The following is a 17643-nucleotide window of genomic DNA, read 5'->3' as shown; positions in this document are numbered from 1 at the left end:
TAAGTTAGACAACTTTGAAGGTGTACAAAAAAATAACCTAGTAGACCATTGGACACTCAAACTAGTTTCTTGCCGAAAGATGAGGTATCTGTCCACAACTTAGTACTTTGTCACATTTATTTCAAGAAAATGCTTATTAGACAGAAGGTGGCAAAGTCAAAAGTTTAACCAATACCAACTGTATTCTTAACAAGGAAGCTTTAGAAACACTCTAGATGTGGGAAGTGAGGTATAGGGCATTGGATAAGGGTCCTAGTGAGGTGATCTGGAGTACCTGAGGTCTAGTATTGGATGAAAAGCCACGTTAGAAAGGAAGAGAGCAACACAGTTAAAATAATCAATGACCAACACAAGCTTGGTAGCGATGCTCAGAGCAAGCTTTCTGAGGGCAGTGTTGGTGGCTGGAACTTGGCTGGGGAATAGATTGCAATAATCTAGTGAGAGATGGCGAGGTCTTGATGAAGGAAGCAGCAGTAGGACCACAGAGAGTGTGCAGACTGAAGTGTTCTGGGAGAGAGTTCAACTTAGGTATTTGGGAATGAAAGCCTTGCCAAGTATGATACGTTTGATCCAAGTTGGAGAAGCCCTTTACTTACCGATAGAACTTTAGAGTAGGAGGATAGGAAAACTTAGCTGTTCCGAAGTTCATCACCCATTTTCTCCTTTATCAAAAGTTGTCTTGCTCCTTTCTTAGGGTCACTTTGATCATCATCAAGCCTCTCAAAACATTTGACATCCTCGTGTTATACAGAAAATCCATTAAATTAATTCAATGGAAAAAACAAAATGGCCCTATGAAAGTTCTTTTTGTTTTCATCCTCTACGAAAATGCTTCCTGTTACAGTTCTTACGGTTCTTCAGCTCCACACTGGAGAATAACCAGGAGGCGCCGGCTTCCGCTCCCCTCCCCTCCCCTCCTCCACCACAACCTCGGGCACTGACATAACATCGTTATTTTGTTAGCTTGCCTCTGCGATAATTCTCCTCCCTCTTCTTAAAAGCCTCCGTGCCAAAGGACAATGCAGAGCATTCTTTCTTGCAATAGATGCTAATTGTGTTCTTCCTTGGGATCTTGCTGTCATAGCCACAGTCGCTGTGCCATTGTGCTGGGAGGCCCGGGTCACAGCAGTCATTGTGCAGAGTAATGAATGCTGGTTACTTGTGATGCGTTGTCGCCTGCATCTGTGGGTGAGAACACGCAGTCACTGTAATTTGCCTGGCGAGTGATCATATTGGTGTAACATAACATCAACTGTTAAGCAAGTCAGCTGTCACAAAGAACTATTGGGTTTTTTTTTTTAATATAGAATTTTTAATGAGAAACTTTGAGTTATAGAGATTGAAGATGTGAGAAGAGCTACCTAGTGTGTGTTGCATATTAACCCCTACTTCTCACTGTGTTTCGGGATCAGGTTTACATAGCTGGTGGTTTAGGGAAGGGAGTGCCAGCTCTGCACGTCTCTGCTCTGGCACAGATTGGGAATTGCCTGTTGGATAAGTGACGTGACTGGTGTCAACTAGGAACGAGGCTTCTTGGCAGTGACCCCTTCGTGAAACTTGTGGATTCTGAAAGGAGAATCACTGTGAATGTAGTTTCCTCAACTAGTTCTTCCATCTGCATAAGGAAAAGGTTATTTCTTCTGTAGTTGTTTGAATGGGATGGTGCTGTTTCTCAAGAATTCTTGCTGAAGTAACAGGAAGCATTTGCTCTTATAAATAACCGTGGTGCTAGTATGCAAGGACCTTACCAGTCTCAGGATTGGAGCTTGTTACTTTTTTGCCTGCCCACAGCCCACAGTTTCTTCTTCTCCAACCCCACTGCCCATTTTTGAACACTTTTTAGCTATTTGCTCATTAGCATCTCTCATTAAAAGTGTCCTGGGAGTGCATTTCAAAGCAGTTCTTTTTATACTTGTTTCTTCAAGTTTTGTCGAGTTTCCAGCAAATGTAACGAAGTTATTGCTCAAAGTGAAACTTAACCTAACTTATACTTTTCATCTATTCCCTCCTGTCCTGCTTTAGCACATGTCTAAGTGATTGCTTTTTAGAAAAGTGGATTTTGACTAGCACAGTAATTTGTATGTCATGAAGAGAGAGGAAGTGATTTTAGGTGTGACTTAAGTTTTTTTTTTTTACAATTTAGGGTCTTTTTACGATCCCAAGATCCAAGGGGCTGGTAATTTTGGAGGAGGGAAATATGTTAATTAGGACAGGAGAGATAATGTGCAATTAGATCATCTGCCGATGCAGGTAAAATTCCTTTTTGTTCCTTATTTTACAGTATTAATTAATACTGTAAAATTAATAATGAATAATTATTAATAATAGGTATAATCCTACCATTAAAAGTTACCTAAGTGACACATGTTCAATGCAGAAAATTTGGAAAACATTTTTTATAAAGAAAAAATCTAGCAGATTATCAATTACCTCTATGCCTGCCACCTGAAATAACTAACACTAAGGTTTGGTGTATATATACCCTTCTGTGATTTTTGTAGATCATTTTTCCATAAAGCTTGTTTTGGACTCAAGCAGAGGTGCAGTAGATACAGTAGTCATTTTAAGTTTCTTCCATAATCCAAGAACAAGTTTGCATAATAATTCTTGGATCAACATTTATTAATATTAAATGGGTTGAAAATAAACCTTAGGAAAAAAAATAGGACTATGAACAGTTAATATTAAGAACTATTTCCCATAATTCTAAAGATAAGTTTCCTTGAGTTTTTCTTTTGACATTAACATTTTATATTATTAAAACAGTTAAATTTTTGTGCAGAAATAGAAAACATTCGTAATGAGGAAATTAAAAACAACTTTTCGCTGTTATGTAGACACACTGACTGTAATCAAGGTGGCACTGATTGAATGGTTCTTCATGAAGGTAGAAATCGGGCCCTGCTTCACAAATAGCCCGCTTTTACGTATGTTTTCCCTTAGATAAGGGAGAGCCAGTTAAGAATGAAAAGTTGCGTTGTCTCTTCATTTTTTTAACCTCTTCCCTTTCTCCCTCTGACAAGTCAACGTCTGCTTCTGTATAGCTAACCGCTGCTGTTTATTTTCTGCTTCTGTGACAGCTAGCCGATGGCGGAGTCTCTTCCCTTCAAATGTCTCCCTGGCTTTTCCTTATAGCCCTGTGGCAAGACTCAGCCCTTATAGCAATGGCATTAATACTCCCAGCTTCTCTAAAACCTCAAATAAAGCAATACTAACACCTGAAAGAACAGGTAATATTTCAACTTCTCGTCTAGCGGCTTGCTTTGTAAATCAGTCACTAAACACAGCTTAAATATCCACCTTTCATTGAAAAGCTTGAGGGTAATCTTACTTATCACAATGGGGAGTCTGCTGCACACTTACTTTGGGTATGACAAAGGCTAGGGTTAATTTGTACTTTAACGTCATTAATCTGCTCTCAATTGTGTATAGTAGGCAGCCTTCACTCTTTATCAAATGCATATATATATAATTATGTGTTTCCAAATGCATAATGTGCTTTTAAAATTAAATGTTGAACAAAATAAAGGTCTTTATGATTTTCATTATGATTGAAGATTATCAGACTTTTATTATATCTTGCTGTTTAAAAAATTGTTGGTGCTTTTTATTAAGTCAGGGCTGTGTAGAAAGAATAGTCATAGTAGCTTTTTATGAGATGACGGTCTCGTAGTTGTCTCAGCGTTGGTGGTTCCATCCCTATAATTTTCTCCCTTCAGCCCTTTCTTCCTTGGTTCTCCTATCTCAAGCCATTACTTTCTCACTTTCATGAGTGACTACAAGTCTCCTGTGACGATTCTAAATTATGAAGGTTTTGTATGTGCTTCCCTGTATGGATGTGTGCCTTTTATGTGTGATATTCTTATCCATTTATAGCACTGCTGTTTGTACCTGTTTAAAAAATGGACCAGATTAAAATTTAGTTTAAAATATATAATCCATTACTACCAGAGACAAGGATGTCTGATTATTCATTGAAAGTGTACAGGATATGTATTCTTATACCATGCCTTTAGATATATACTTAAGCTAATGGGATGCAGATTTAGCATTATTGATTTTTCTTGTCTTACGGTGGTAAAAAAAAATATATAACATGAAATCTACTGAAATCTACCTTTTTAACAATTTTTTTAGTGTACAGCACAGAGTGGATTTTTGAATTATGAAAACTGAATTTGAGAAAACAAAACAAGTGGTTTTGTATATATGAATTATGAACACGTGAAGATGTGCATACTGTCTTGCCATTCTCCTGTCATAGTGGTGTGTTGGATGTTTTTGGTGACTTAATGAAAACAGGAAAAATGTAGATGGGTCTTGTTTTGTTTTTAATTCATTCAGCCACTCTGTGCCTTTTGATTGGAGAATGCCTTGAAGTGCTGACTGTTGATATGTGAACTGTAAAGCACATGCAGATAGCAGTTCTTTAGACTAAGTAACAAATACGTTTCCCTTGTTTTTAGGTTACACATCCAGGGGCTCCCCTCTCAGTCCCCAGTCATCCATAGACAGTGAGCTGAGTACTTCAGAGCTGGAGGATGATTCTATCTCCATGGGATATAAGTTACAGGACCTCACTGATGTTCAGATCATGGCTCGTCTGCAAGAAGAAAGTAGGTTCCTCTTTTTTTTTTTTTTTTTTTTTAGTTTAAATTAATTAATTATTTTTGGCTGTGTTGGGTCTTCGTTTCTGTGCGAGGGCTTTCTCTAGTTGCGGCAAGTGGGGGCCACTCTTCATCGCGGTACGCGGGCCTCTCACTGTCGCGGCCTCTCTTGTTGTGGAGCACAGGCTCCAGACACGCAGGCTCAGTAGTTGTGGCTCACGGGCCCAGTTGCTCCACGGCATGTGGGATCTTCCCAGACCAGGGCTCGAACCCATGTCCCCTGCATCGGCAGGCAGATCCTCAACCACTGAGCCACCAGGGAAGCCCCGGTTCCTCTTTTTAAACTAGAAAACATTTTAAACTAGAGGCTTCTACTTGAAATCTAAGGGGGTGGGGAGGTTTCAGGCATTTCTCCCCAGGTAATGGGCAAACAATTCTATTCTTTCTCTCATCCCATCCTACTTTGTAGGTGGAGCAATTAAATGCTTCTCACAGTCTCATGACCATTGTAAAATATTAGGACATACTCTGGGCAAAATATATTGATGTAAAACATCACCAGTGTAGCCACTGTGGAAACAGTTTGCCAGTTTCTTAGAGAACTAAACATGCGGTTTCCATAAGGCCCAGCACATTGTATTCTTGGGCATTTATCCCAGGGCAATGGAAACTTGTGTTCAGAAACACAGAAACCTGTATATGAATGTTCATAGCACCTTTATTTATTTATAATAATAGCCAAAAACCAGAAGGAGCTCAGATGTCCTTCAGTAGGTGAGTGGTTAGTCAAGCTTGGGGGTACCTCCATACCGTGGAGTACTACTCAGAAAGAAAAAAGAATAAATTTTGATAGACATTACCATCTTGGATGAATCTCCAGGGAATTATGCTGAGTGAAAAAGATGATCCCAGGAGATTTCATACTGTATAATTCCATTTATATAACATTTTGGAATGACAACATTTTAGAAATGGATGACAGATTAGTGGTTGCCGGGGCTTAGGGATAGGGTGTGGGCTCTCAGGAGGGAGGTAGATGTGGTTATAAAAGCGCAGCACGAGGGATTTAGGGAGCTGCTCTGTTTTTGACGGTGGTGGTAGGTATATGAGCCTACAGGTGATAAAATTGTATAGAATTTAATACTAACACATGTACACATATAAAAGTAATACTGGAGAATCTAAATCAGATGGGTTTATATAAGTGGCGATACCATAGTTGTCCTATTATTCTATGATTTTGCAAAATGATACCATCAGGGGAAACTGGACAGAGTACACAAAAGATCTCTATTATTCCCAGAACTGCATGTGAGTGTGTAGTTATCTTAATAAAAGTTCAATTAAACATGCATTAATGCATTCTCAGATGCGAATTATTACACATAGAATGGTTAAACAACAAGGTCCTACTGTATAGCATAGGGAACTATATTTAGTGTCCTGAGACAAACCATAATGGAAAAGAATATAAAAAATTATGTGTATATACATACGTATAACTGAATAACTGCTGTACAGCAGAAATTAACAAAACATTGTAAGTCAACTATTCTTCATAAAAATTGTACTTCTCAAGATACATAATTATTGAAGGAGAGATATTGGAAATGTTATTTCCAATAACATTGAGTTATTACTGGTTCTGCAATAAGGTTACAACAATCTGAGAGTGAACTACTTCAAGGGTATTAATGGTATCAAAAGGCAACAGAAGATGCAGATCACAGAACTGGGCTAGGCTTTTCTTGGAATTATCTTCTGAGGCCAACGTAAGGAGAAACAGCCAAGTATCATTTAAGCATAACAATTTCCTGCTTTCAGAGTCGGGCAAGGCTACTATGAGAAACATTGCAATGCTTATACAAGATTTAACAAGATACATTTTGAGAGGAAAAACGATTATTTTATATTGTTACTTAGTAACAGTACACTAACAGTAACTCTTTCTAAAAAAATATATGGCTGGGGGCTTCCCTCGTGGCGCAGTGGTTGAGAGTCCGCCTGCCGATGCAGGGGACACGGGTTCGTGCCCCGGTCTGGGAAGATCCCACATGCCGCAGAGCGGCTAGGCCCATGAGCCATGGCCGCTGAGCCTGCACGTCCGGAGTCTGTGCTCCGCAACGGGAGAGGCCACAGCAGTGAGAGGCCCGTGTACCGCAAAAAAAAAAAAAAAAAAAAAAAATTATGGCTGAAAGATTGGATGTCAGTCTCAGAAGTTAAGTAGTCAGTCAGGCATAGACTACTTTAAAAAAAAGTTGTGGGTTGGCAACAAGATAACTAGAAACTTCCAGTTTGACTACTTTTAGTTGGCTATCATTTAGGATGACCCAAAACTATTGAAGTTTTGAAGAGTCAGCATGCTTTGAAAAAGATAATATTAGTAACAAAAAGAACAAGAGAAGTGACCTCGTTAGAAAATACTTGTGCCCCAGGTTTTGAACTTTCCTTTGACTTTGAAAGTTGGGATGGGGAGTGGGAGTTCCTACTTGGGCAGAGATTTGATGTCTGATTGTCTAACTCACAGTTAACTACTCATCATGATGATGAATAGTGTCTCCTAAGTAGCCTTCCTAAGTATCTCTCCAGATTCCAGAAGGAATGGCTTGGGGAAATTGATAGATACTGATTGATGAACTGTAGCGGTATATTTAATCTTCACTGAAATTGGGGTAATCTTTTCCCAGAACAGAATAGTCTAGTATTAGCTGTCTGTTTGGTAGGTAAACGTGTCTGTTTTCTTGGGATTTAATAAACTAAGAACAAGATAGTGGGTCTCCACTTGAATCACTTGCTTGACACAAATTTTCCTCAAATATTTGATGAATTGGAACTTAACAATTAAGCCAGATTGAAATGCCTCATAAGGTAAATAACTATTCCCTGTTGTTCCATAGGTCTCAGGCAAGATTATGCTTCTACTTCAGCATCTGTGTCGAGACCTAGTTCCAGTGTGTCACTGAATTCAGGAAAAAAAGGGACATGCAGTGATCAAGAATACGATCGATTCAGCCTGGAGGACGAGGAGGAATTTGATCATCTGCCACCACCTCAGCCTCGTCTTCCAAGATGCTCACCTTTCCAAAGAGGAATTCCCCATTCACAGACTTTCTCCAGCATACGGGAGTGTAGGAGGAGCCCCGGGTCCCAGTATTTTCCTTCGAATAATTACCAGCAGCAACAGTATTATTCACCTCAAGCCCAAACTCCAGATCAGCAACCAAATAGGACCAACGGAGGTAAGTTGTATGTCCCTTTGGTATTCGATGTGCTTTGATCTTTCATACATGGTCAAGAAATGGTTTTAAGGTCGATATAAATAACTGGTAAATGTTTCCAAGACTGATTAAGTACATCCTCAAGACCTTATCAGTTTGGTTGGTGTACATTTAAATCTATAATTGACCAGCTTCTGATTACGTGTCCCAGATGTATAGCTTCAGGAAAACCATTGTGAGGTACCAGACTGAGTCAGAAATGGGGAGCATCTTCGTGCTGTGGCTGGTAAAGCTGTAGGACAGCAGGGCTGTGGAAGTTGGGGAGTTCCTAGTTCCATGGAGTCAGATGCATGGAGCCGCATCTTCTCTCATCTTTCTCAAAACCCCCCATCTCTTGACGGCCTGCTCCTAGCCCAGAGTGATAGATGGGAAGTGTGGACCCTGGTGCTTGGAGAGGATGCTGCTGTGCACATCGAGATTTAGGGCAAGTCTGGGATGTGTCTTTCCCTCTGGTGTCCTGACATCTAGAATTAAGATCAGTGCAGCAGTGGGGCTATGGAAGCTGATATTTGGCGTGGTAACGGCAAGTTGATTTGTCCTGATGGCAGCACGGTGGGTGGGAATATGTGTCGTTCTTTTTTGTAATTTTTTCTATTTCTCTCTTCATCATTTATCTTCTTTCCCCACTCCCAGGAGTTATAGATCTTGACTTACAAGAACTATAGGGAGAATAATCATGTGATATTCTAAGACTGGTATGTTTTTGCACTGATGATCAGCCTGACCCTCACACACAAATCTTGTAGAGTATGGAGAAACCAACCATATTTATAGAGTTATAGCTTTTAATTATTATACAGCAGTATTTCTCAAATCTGGGCCCAGAAATGATCCAACAAGTTATTTAAAAATATTGCAAGGCCAAATACAAATCATACTAGTCATCACCTGCTATCATGTACTTAGTGTTTACTTTTTCTTGCTCTGTACTTGTATTATTCATGCTTATTGAGAGACCATTTGAAAATATTTAAGGTTTTTTAGTCAGAACTTCTTTTTTAATACCTTCAGATTTCAAATTTAAAAGAAAACAGTGGCAGGTAAAGTGACTGCCACTAGTGAGTAATTTATTACAGCTCATAATATGAAAGACAATATCTTAGGTGCTTAACGAAAATTACAGCATCATTAAAACTGCGGGAGAGAGCACAGAGTTGTTTCTGCAAAGGCTTTTTTTGTCAGCTGTCTTAGAGCATCACGTCCTGCCTGTCAAGCAGATGCTCCCTCTGCATCTTGATTAGTTTTCAGTGGGATCATTGTCCTACCTTAGAAAAGTGGTATTAGCTTAACATTCAATACCATTATGAAAAGGGTTAGGTGTCCCTAAATCTGTGTTATGATGGTTCCTGTTAGGAAAGTGGAAATATTTCTCAGCCTGGTGTCTGACTGTGGTAGTTTTATTTCTCTAAAAGGTCTGGTCTCCACACGCAAAGGAAAATGGAATACCACAGCAGTTCTCTGGACTGGACTTCTGACTAATTAACTTAATGGCTGAGTACACAGGCTCTGAAGGCCAGTATGTGCTGAGTTCCCCCTCCTGGCCTACCACTTATACCTTTCCCAGGCTTCTCATGCCTCTGAGCTCTCACTTATTTGGCTACAAAATGTAGACAAATAATATCCCTTTCTTAGAAAACTTAGGTATAATTGGACATCAAATCATCTGGTACACGTTCTCCTTTATGTAACATGTAATCCTTTAACCTAAGTTTGTCATAAGGAATAAATGAAATAATGACCATTCCATTGCCTGGAGTAAAACCGCTGGAAAAGTTCAAAGTGCTGAAAAAGTAAAGGTGGTCTCCCCAACCCCACTGTTTTTTTAAACTTTTATTAACGTGGCTCAGATATCTGAGCCTTCATTTGTTACCAGAGGATTATTTGAACAAAATTGTGAAATGAGGGTCGTAACTTTGAAACCAATCTCTCAAATATCTTTCTAAATTATTAAAATAATATGGATAGAAGAAAATAATTAAAAATAAAATAGAAGTGCGTGTTAATATTTCCTACTTCCATAGCTCCTACATTGCCTGGTTTGCAAAGGGATGGCTCTTGAAAGTTCTTGGTATATTTCTGGGGATCATAGGATTAAAAGGAGCATAAAGCAGCCCACCCTTACCTGTGACTTCAGTTACCCATGGTCAGCTGCAGTCTGAAAATGTTAAATGGAAAATTACAGAAATAAACAATTCGTAAGTTTTAAACTGTGCATTGTCGTGAGTAGTATGAGGAAATCTGGTGCCTTCCTGCTGTGTCCCACCTGGGACGTGAATCATCCCTTTGTCCTGTGTATCCACGCTGTGGGTGCTTCCTGCCTGTCAGCGCCTGTATGGGAAGAACATCGTATATCGAAGGTTCTGTACTGTGGGCGGCTACCGGCACCCGCTGAGGGTCCTGGAACGTATCCCCTGCCCATAAGGTGGGGCAGGGTACTGTATTCGAATAGTTTGCCAGGTATGATAAGTGAGTAAAGCTTGTAGAACATTTGCTAACTGTGATTTTTAGGGTATGGCAGGGGTTATCAGTGGCATGGTGTAATCAGTGTTAGCCTGAGGACCTCCCCTGAGCCCTGTATTTACTGCAAGTCTAGATTTAGATGTTTGGTGGGTAGCTGGCTGCTGCCTTTATTCCTTAAAGGATTCCTAAAGATTGATAGCAGAAGAAAAGATTGAGAAACAATGGTCTAGACTCTGACCCCACTGAGAGTCGGGAACTCCCTTGTCTAACACACTGTATAGTATATATACACAGGAGATACTCGTCCGTCCATTCATTCATTCATTCCACAAAGTGGGGAAGGGTGTCCAAGTGAAAAGACCAGCACACCCACGGGTACAAGAGAGTGTGAAGGATTTGGAAATTCCGTTCTCCACTGTGGTTGGCAAGTAGGCTGTGTGGCGAGGGCAGCAGGAGGTGAGGCTAGAGATGGCTGCAGAGCCTGTATCTTAGAAGGACCTTGTCTCAGCCCAGGAGCTTGGGCTTTCAGAGGAAGGGGAGGGAGAGTGGTTGGAGGGTTTTAGCAAGTGGCTGGCTAGAAGTCACTGGCTGTTTGGAAGATGGGGAGGAACAAGACAGGGTGTACAGAGACCAATTAAGAGGAAAATTTTGTGAAAATGTGGATGACAAATAATGAGGTCTCAACTAGGTGGTAGTGAGAGATTTGTTAAATATTTATGAGGCAGAATTGACAGGACTTGGGAGTCGAGGGTGAAGAAGGGAGGTGAAACTTGGAAGATTCCGCCGCTTTTTGGATTAGGTGACTTGATGAGTTGGGCTATAATCAAGGGATCTAAGTGATGCAGAAGGAGCTGTGTGTGAAGGGGAGAAAAATGAATCTGGTTTTGTACTTGAATGGGTTTTTACTGAGTATTCAGATGTATCCTTTGTTTTCTGAGCTTGAGTGACCTGATATATGTACTTTAGATTGGCCGGGTGTGTATTAAAGAGAGAACTGTCTACATTGTAGAGTTGCCCTCTTGTGGCTGAATTCAAATCTCAGCAGCACTGAGGTCTGTGCGTGACTGACTCTCTGCTGCCCCTTAGTGGCGGAAGATGTACTCAGCAAGGAAAAAGAAAGGGAAGCGTTTTTTCGAGTCTCCAAAGGTTTGGTGGTGTACTCATGCCCCTTAAAACTTTCCAGAAGTTAATGTGGTCATGTTGATGTGATGAGTGGATATGTCAAAACATCTCAACTTAGAATTTTAAGAATTTCCTCCTTTTTTGATATGCTAGCAAAAGATTCAGTAATTGCTGGTTTGACACTTCTAGGTTTTTTTATTAACATGTAACAATTCCTAGCTTTTTTTTTTTAAACTGTAAGATTATTTTCTATCCTCACTTCGATTCAGTTTTATACACTTATTGTGTAGGAACAAACAGCTAATTGATTACCTAATTCCTCCCTCTTTTTATAGAACAAGTGCTTTCCTTTAGCAGTCTGATGGAACCTTTCTGGAGACATGGAGTGTGTTTGTCCCTACCGGGGGTAGTTAATTAGCTTGCTAGAGTTCATAACACATGATAATTTCTGTTTGTCATTGAACAAAATATGATTTCTATTTGTATTTACTTTTGAAAGCTAGTGTTTTAATTGGCATAAAAGTTGTGATTTTTAACTTAGTTAAAATTCTTTTCTAGATAAGCTCCGAAGAAGTATGCCTAATCTAGCTCGGATGCCAAGTACAACCGCTGTTAGTAGCAATGGTAGTTCTCCAGTCACCGTGCGGAATAGTCAGAGTTTTGACTCAAGCTTGCATGGAGCTGCAAATGGAATTTCAAGAATACAGTCCTGTAGTAAGTATGACAATTTTTTTGTGTGTAATTTTAATTAGTTATAACACCATTAGGAAAATCTTACTATTTCATTTCTTTCTTTCTCTTAAGAACACTACAGGAAACTTTGCTCCTTGTGACACTTTTTTGTCTTTCACCATTACAACTGAGTGGTATTTTCACTGGTGCCTATGTCACCAATTAATAATTAGTAAATTATATGCAATCCTTTATACCCAGGGATAGCAGTAGAAGCACTAAATGGTGATTGATTTGTTTACTCATCATACAAAAATGTTTTCTTTGCAGATCTGCCTCTTTTAAGCTGTGTACTTGATACGTTTACTCTGAGGAAAGCACACTTATTCTGTCTAGCTGTTACTTTGGTCTTGTCTTTCACCAGTCCAGAGCTTTCCCCTGGCAAATGAAGTTCTATTTTAGTGTGTCTAAAGTAGGATTCACCTACTTCATTTCAGTTTGCCCCACAGTGTGCCATTCATCCTCCATACGGTTTACCCAGTGATGAACAGCACGGTGAAAGTAAAATCTGTGTGTGTGTGTGTGTGTGTGTGTGTGTTCGCTTTGTGTGGGGATGTGCTGGCTCCAGGGCACCCCCCCACCTCCTACTCATGCTGTCTGTAGGGGTAGTTGGGGTTAAGTCTGAGGCTGACCCCTGGGTGGCAGATCCAAGGTCACAGTCCCAGTATTGATATGCCCAATCCTGGGAGGCCTGAAGTGTGTTCAGAGTGTGTGGCCAAGTGCCATCAACCAGATGTCTTAAGTCTGCACCCAGAAGACTCCCTGGTGGCCCTAACAGACTAATCTGTGTACCTCCAACACATGTCTAGAATGGGTTAGATTTTTGGTGCCCACCTCTGTCATTCAGCGTGTTACACTTTTCTGTCATTATGTCATCTTCCATACTAGCCTACTGGCCCCCTCTGGGCTTGGACCATAGTTCATCTGATTTTCTGTCCCCAGCACCTGGCATGCTGCCGGGAACACTGAGCTCTCAGTAAATGTTTGAACGAATGTATAAATGAATGCCATAGGGCTGTATCTTAGGGCTTGATCTGTTATATTTGAATTAATGTCTTGTTTATAGACACAGAAGACAACCTGTGAACTAATGGTGGGAAACTGAGAGGACTACTAATTTTATGTCAGGAGGTTAGGACAATTGGCCAAATATATCATGATGAAATTTAACTGAGATAAAAATTCTACACTTGAGTACAAAAGTCAATAGTATAAGCATAGAAGGGAAAATACAGTTGTGATGGTAGCAGATAGGGTAATGATTAGGAGTTTTTGTGAACTCTAATTCAGTGTGGGTTAATAGCATGATCTGAGTGCCAGAAAAATGTACGTAACCCAAAAGAGAATAGAACGCACACTACAAACCATGGCAGGTTTTGATGGAAGCGCTCAAAAAATGATGGGAACATGTCAAAAGGATATGGGAAACAACTTGAAGAAACTCCCAGAGACCAAATCTGGGACAGTTTGAGCCACAGAATAAATATTTATATTAAAGGATTATAACCCATAGGTTATTTAACTGTGGGTCATACTTAATTGAATAAAATAAATGGAGAAGAGGGGAAATTCTTCTTTATAGAAGAATTGCAATTGATACATGAAAGAAATGAAGAAAATAGAAAAACCATTGTAAGTCAAGCATAATAATGAGAGAAAACAAAAAAACCTGAGAACAATGTTCATGTGTAAGAGGAGATCAGTCATGAACTTGTTTCAGATCTCAGGACTCTGCTCTCATTGACTTTTATTCCTAAGCATTGTAAGAGAATGTGCTTTATACATTCTAAGTGTGTATCATGAAGATTCTAGTTCTGGGCCGTTCTGCTTTCTGGAGCGAACAAAGGTGGGATAGAGAAAGTTGGAGAGGCAGCCTGATATAGAAGGAAGACACTGGGTTAGCAGTCAGAAACTTGAGTTGGGGTGTTTTCTTTTTTTTAAAAATTTAATTTTATTTATTTTTGGCTGCTTTGGGTCTTTGTTGCTGCGCGCAGGCTTTCTCTAGCTGCGATGAGCGGAAGCTACTCTTCCTTCTGGTGCGCGGGCTCCTCACTGCGGTGGCTTCTCTTGTTGCAGAGCACGGGCTCTAGGCATGCAGGCTTCAGTAGTTGTGGCACGCAAGCTCAGTAGTTGTGGCTTGCGGGCTCTGGAGTGCAGGCTCAGTAGTTGTGGCGCACGGGCTTAGCTGCTCTGCGGCATGTGGGATCTTTCTGGACTAGGGCTCGAACCCGTGTCCCCTGCATTGGCAGGCTGATTCTTAACCACTGCGCCACCAGGGAAGTCCCTTAATCATAAGTTCATGGAAAAGCTCCATATCCTTTCTGATTCTTGTTTTCTCGTTTGTAAAATTAGGATTGTGTCTATTGATCTTAACTAGTTTCTCTTTGTTATTTTTTTAAACTCAAGGGTGGTTATCTATCTTGTGTGTAGGAGAATTTAATAGGAGTAATAGGAGTATCTTCCTGAATATCTGTTCCGTAATTTCATTTCAAATGATTTTGAAATTTTATTGAATCTGTAGATAAATTTTAGAATTGGTATCTTAACAATACTAGTCTTTTAATGCATTAACATGGAACATTCTTTCATTTATTTAGATCATCTTGTCTCTCAAAGTTTTGTAGCTTTCTATATAGAGGTTAATACATCTATAATTTATTCCTAAGTATTTTATTTTTAAAATGTTTTTTATAAATAGTATCTTTTTCAAATTTTAGTTTCTACTAGTTTGCTGGTATTTAGAAATACAATTGATTTTTGTATTTTGATGTTGTATTCAGCAACTTTGCTAATAACTTTATTTATCCTAATAGTTATAAATTTGGAATATACCCATAACATAATGCATCTGAACACCAACGCATATTCAAGAATGTTCATAAAACCCCAAACTTAGAAATAACCAAGCTTTTTATCATCAGGAGAATGGATTTTGACACTCATTCAATGGAATACCCATAGCAATGCAAATATGGATGAATCTCAAAAACATAATATTGAGTCAAAGAAGCCAAAGAAGAGAACATACTCTATAATTCCATTCACATGAAGTTCAACATAGGAATAACTAGTCTGGGTGATAAAAGTGCAAATAACAGTCACTTTGGGGGAGTACTGACTGGGAGAGGGTATGTGAGAGCCTGCTGAGGTGCTGGCAGTGTTTCACGTCTTGCTGTGGATATGGTTACATGCGTGTGTTCACTTCAAAATTTCGTTCCGCTCTAGGCTTAACATTTAGGTACTTTACGTATATTGTGTTTCAGAAAAAATTGGGCCAAATTCACCTGTTGAGTTTTTTTTAAAAAATTAAGACTTTGTTTTTGAGCAGTTTGAGGTTTACAAAAACACTGAGCGAGAAGTACAGAGTTCCCATTACCCCGCATGTCCCCCCACCCTCCAGTTTCCTCTGTTATTAACATCTCGCATTAGTGGGGTATGTTTGTTACAGTTGATAAGCCAATATGTTGGAACATTCAGTTAGAAGCTCCTAAATTAAGGAGTTGTAGAATTGGTTGGAAAGGATCTTAGAGATGATTTGCCAGCCAACACAAGTTTACTGTGTCCCTAAAGCTTGATGGAAACAGAACTATAGCAGAATCTTACAGAGACCTCATTTTTCATCGAATTTTTTGGCTACTTACTGTACACATACAGCAGCATTCCTCCATATAGATTTCACCTACTGTATACTTGAACAAAGCTAATTGAAGGAAATATTTTCAAGAGATATTAAAACCATAGACGTTTTTTGTCTTTCTCCTCACTTTCTATCAAAGAGATATCTATTGTATATTCTGTGCTTAAGTTCAAAATCAGTTAAACTGTTTTAGAAAACAGGGTCCGTTTGTGTTAACCGCATCACGAGTGTACTAAGCAGCAGAGGCTAGAGTGGTTAGTAAATGACAGGTACTGTTGTGTGTATTAAGTTCATGTTAAATTGGTGATTCAGTTTTTTCCTTGGAGAAAAGGATTTATAAAATTTAAAAATTTCTGCCAAACAGTTGTTTTTTAATGTGAAATAGTGCACAATGATGGGCCAGTATATTGATGAAGTTCTTAAGGGTTCCTGCCCAGAGAGCTCCCTTCGTTTCACAGATTCTGCTGCTGTTATCAAGGTAGTACTTGCTGAGTGGTTACTCAGCCATTGTAAGGCTTTATGTGGATTGACTCATTTAGTCTTCCCACCAACCCTATGACATAAATGTCATGATGAAAATTATGTAAGAAATATGTCTGTAATAAGCTGTTGGTGCCTTCCGATGCCACCTGTCTTCCCTTCTATAATTACTATAATTACTGCTATTAAATTGTCCCCTTGTTTTATCCTCATGAAACCACCCCCAGTGCAACCATCAAGCAATCCTAATGTCTTCAAAGCAAGCAAGCAAGCAAGCAAGGAGGAAATCCTGTGAGAACTCAGAGGTGCTCAAATTTGTTAAAGGAAAGAAGGTGGTTGTTCCAGCTGGCTTCTAAATATAGTCAGGCACTCAGAAATGTTGCTGCTGATTGACAGAGAAGGAGATGCTTGTCAAGAAGTAGAATTTTCCAATACTAAATGCAGTCTGGAACTCGTATCTCATTTATCTACGTGCATATATGTAGATAAATTTCTATATATCTAAAACCCTTTCAGCAGTATCAGCTTCTTTGAACATAACACACGTGTAGATAGTGGTAAGCGTTCTCTCACGTGAGCGTCCTTTGTTCTTCTAGTTCCGTCACCAGGGCAGCTTCAACACAGAATCCACAGCGTGGGACATTTCCCAGTGTCTGTGCGGCAGCCTCTTAAAGCCACAGCCTACGTGAGTCCAACCGTTCAAGGCAGCAGTAACATGCCTTTATCCAACGGCTTACAGTTATACTCCAACACGGGGATCCCTGCCCCCAACAAAGCTGCAGCTTCTGGGATCATGGGCCGCAGCGCACTCCCAAGACCTTCATTGGCACTAAATGGGAGTAACCTGCCTCGAAGCAAAATTGCACAGCCTGTCAGAAGGTAAGAAGCTTTGCTCGTTCGTCTGCACGGCCTCGTTTGCAGGCTGCAGTTAGAAGCTGCTCCGGGGACCATCCTGACTTCCCCTCTGTCTGACCCTGGTAGGCCACTCTGCTGCTTCGGGCCTGACGCGTGACCTCCTGCCTCTGGGCTCAATACCGTTTTAATCAATTTTTAATCAAAATGGGCAAAAATGTCGTTAGGCACATGCACATACACACCCTCCCCCAACAGTCATGATTTTAAAAGCATCTTAGTGATATTTAACTGGGGCTGTATTAGCTTACGTTGGTATAAGTTTGGTATGTTCCAGGTAGAATTTTTGTTTTTTTTTCTTTCAAAATTCCAGCCTGCTTGCAGGGCATGCGTTCGATGATCTTATGGTTGTGACGTGCCCTTCTTGAACTGGATCTCCTGGAGTGTCTTACGGTTAAAAACAATTCCATAAAAG

General features: G+C 39.9%; 1 protein-coding gene across 3 annotated transcripts in view; it reads left to right on the top strand.

Annotated features, from left to right (window-relative positions):
- Nucleotides 1-17643, top strand: part of SLAIN1 (SLAIN motif family member 1) — a gene marked incomplete at both ends in the record, with an annotated part of 53045 nt that overhangs the window by 34462 nt on the left and 940 nt on the right. Inside the window, 5 exons of one of the 3 annotated variants that reach the window (XM_079721575.1) lie at nucleotides 3081-3230; nucleotides 4467-4616; nucleotides 7505-7846; nucleotides 12026-12181; nucleotides 16913-17195. In XM_079721575.1, the coding sequence (XP_079577701.1) occupies nucleotides 3081-3230; nucleotides 4467-4616; nucleotides 7505-7846; nucleotides 12026-12181; nucleotides 16913-17195 (1081 nt within the window). Of the gene's footprint in view, nucleotides 1-3080; nucleotides 3231-4466; nucleotides 4617-7504; nucleotides 7847-12025; nucleotides 12182-16912; nucleotides 17196-17643 lie in introns of those variants that run through there. The other 2 variants (XM_079721576.1, XM_079721577.1) reach the window with 2 other exon arrangements.

The sequence above is a fragment of the Hyperoodon ampullatus genome, assembly GCF_949752795.1.
Source record: "Hyperoodon ampullatus genome assembly, chromosome: 16".
NCBI lineage: Eukaryota > Metazoa > Chordata > Mammalia > Artiodactyla > Ziphiidae > Hyperoodon > Hyperoodon ampullatus.
This window is presented reverse-complemented; position numbering and strand designations above follow the sequence as displayed.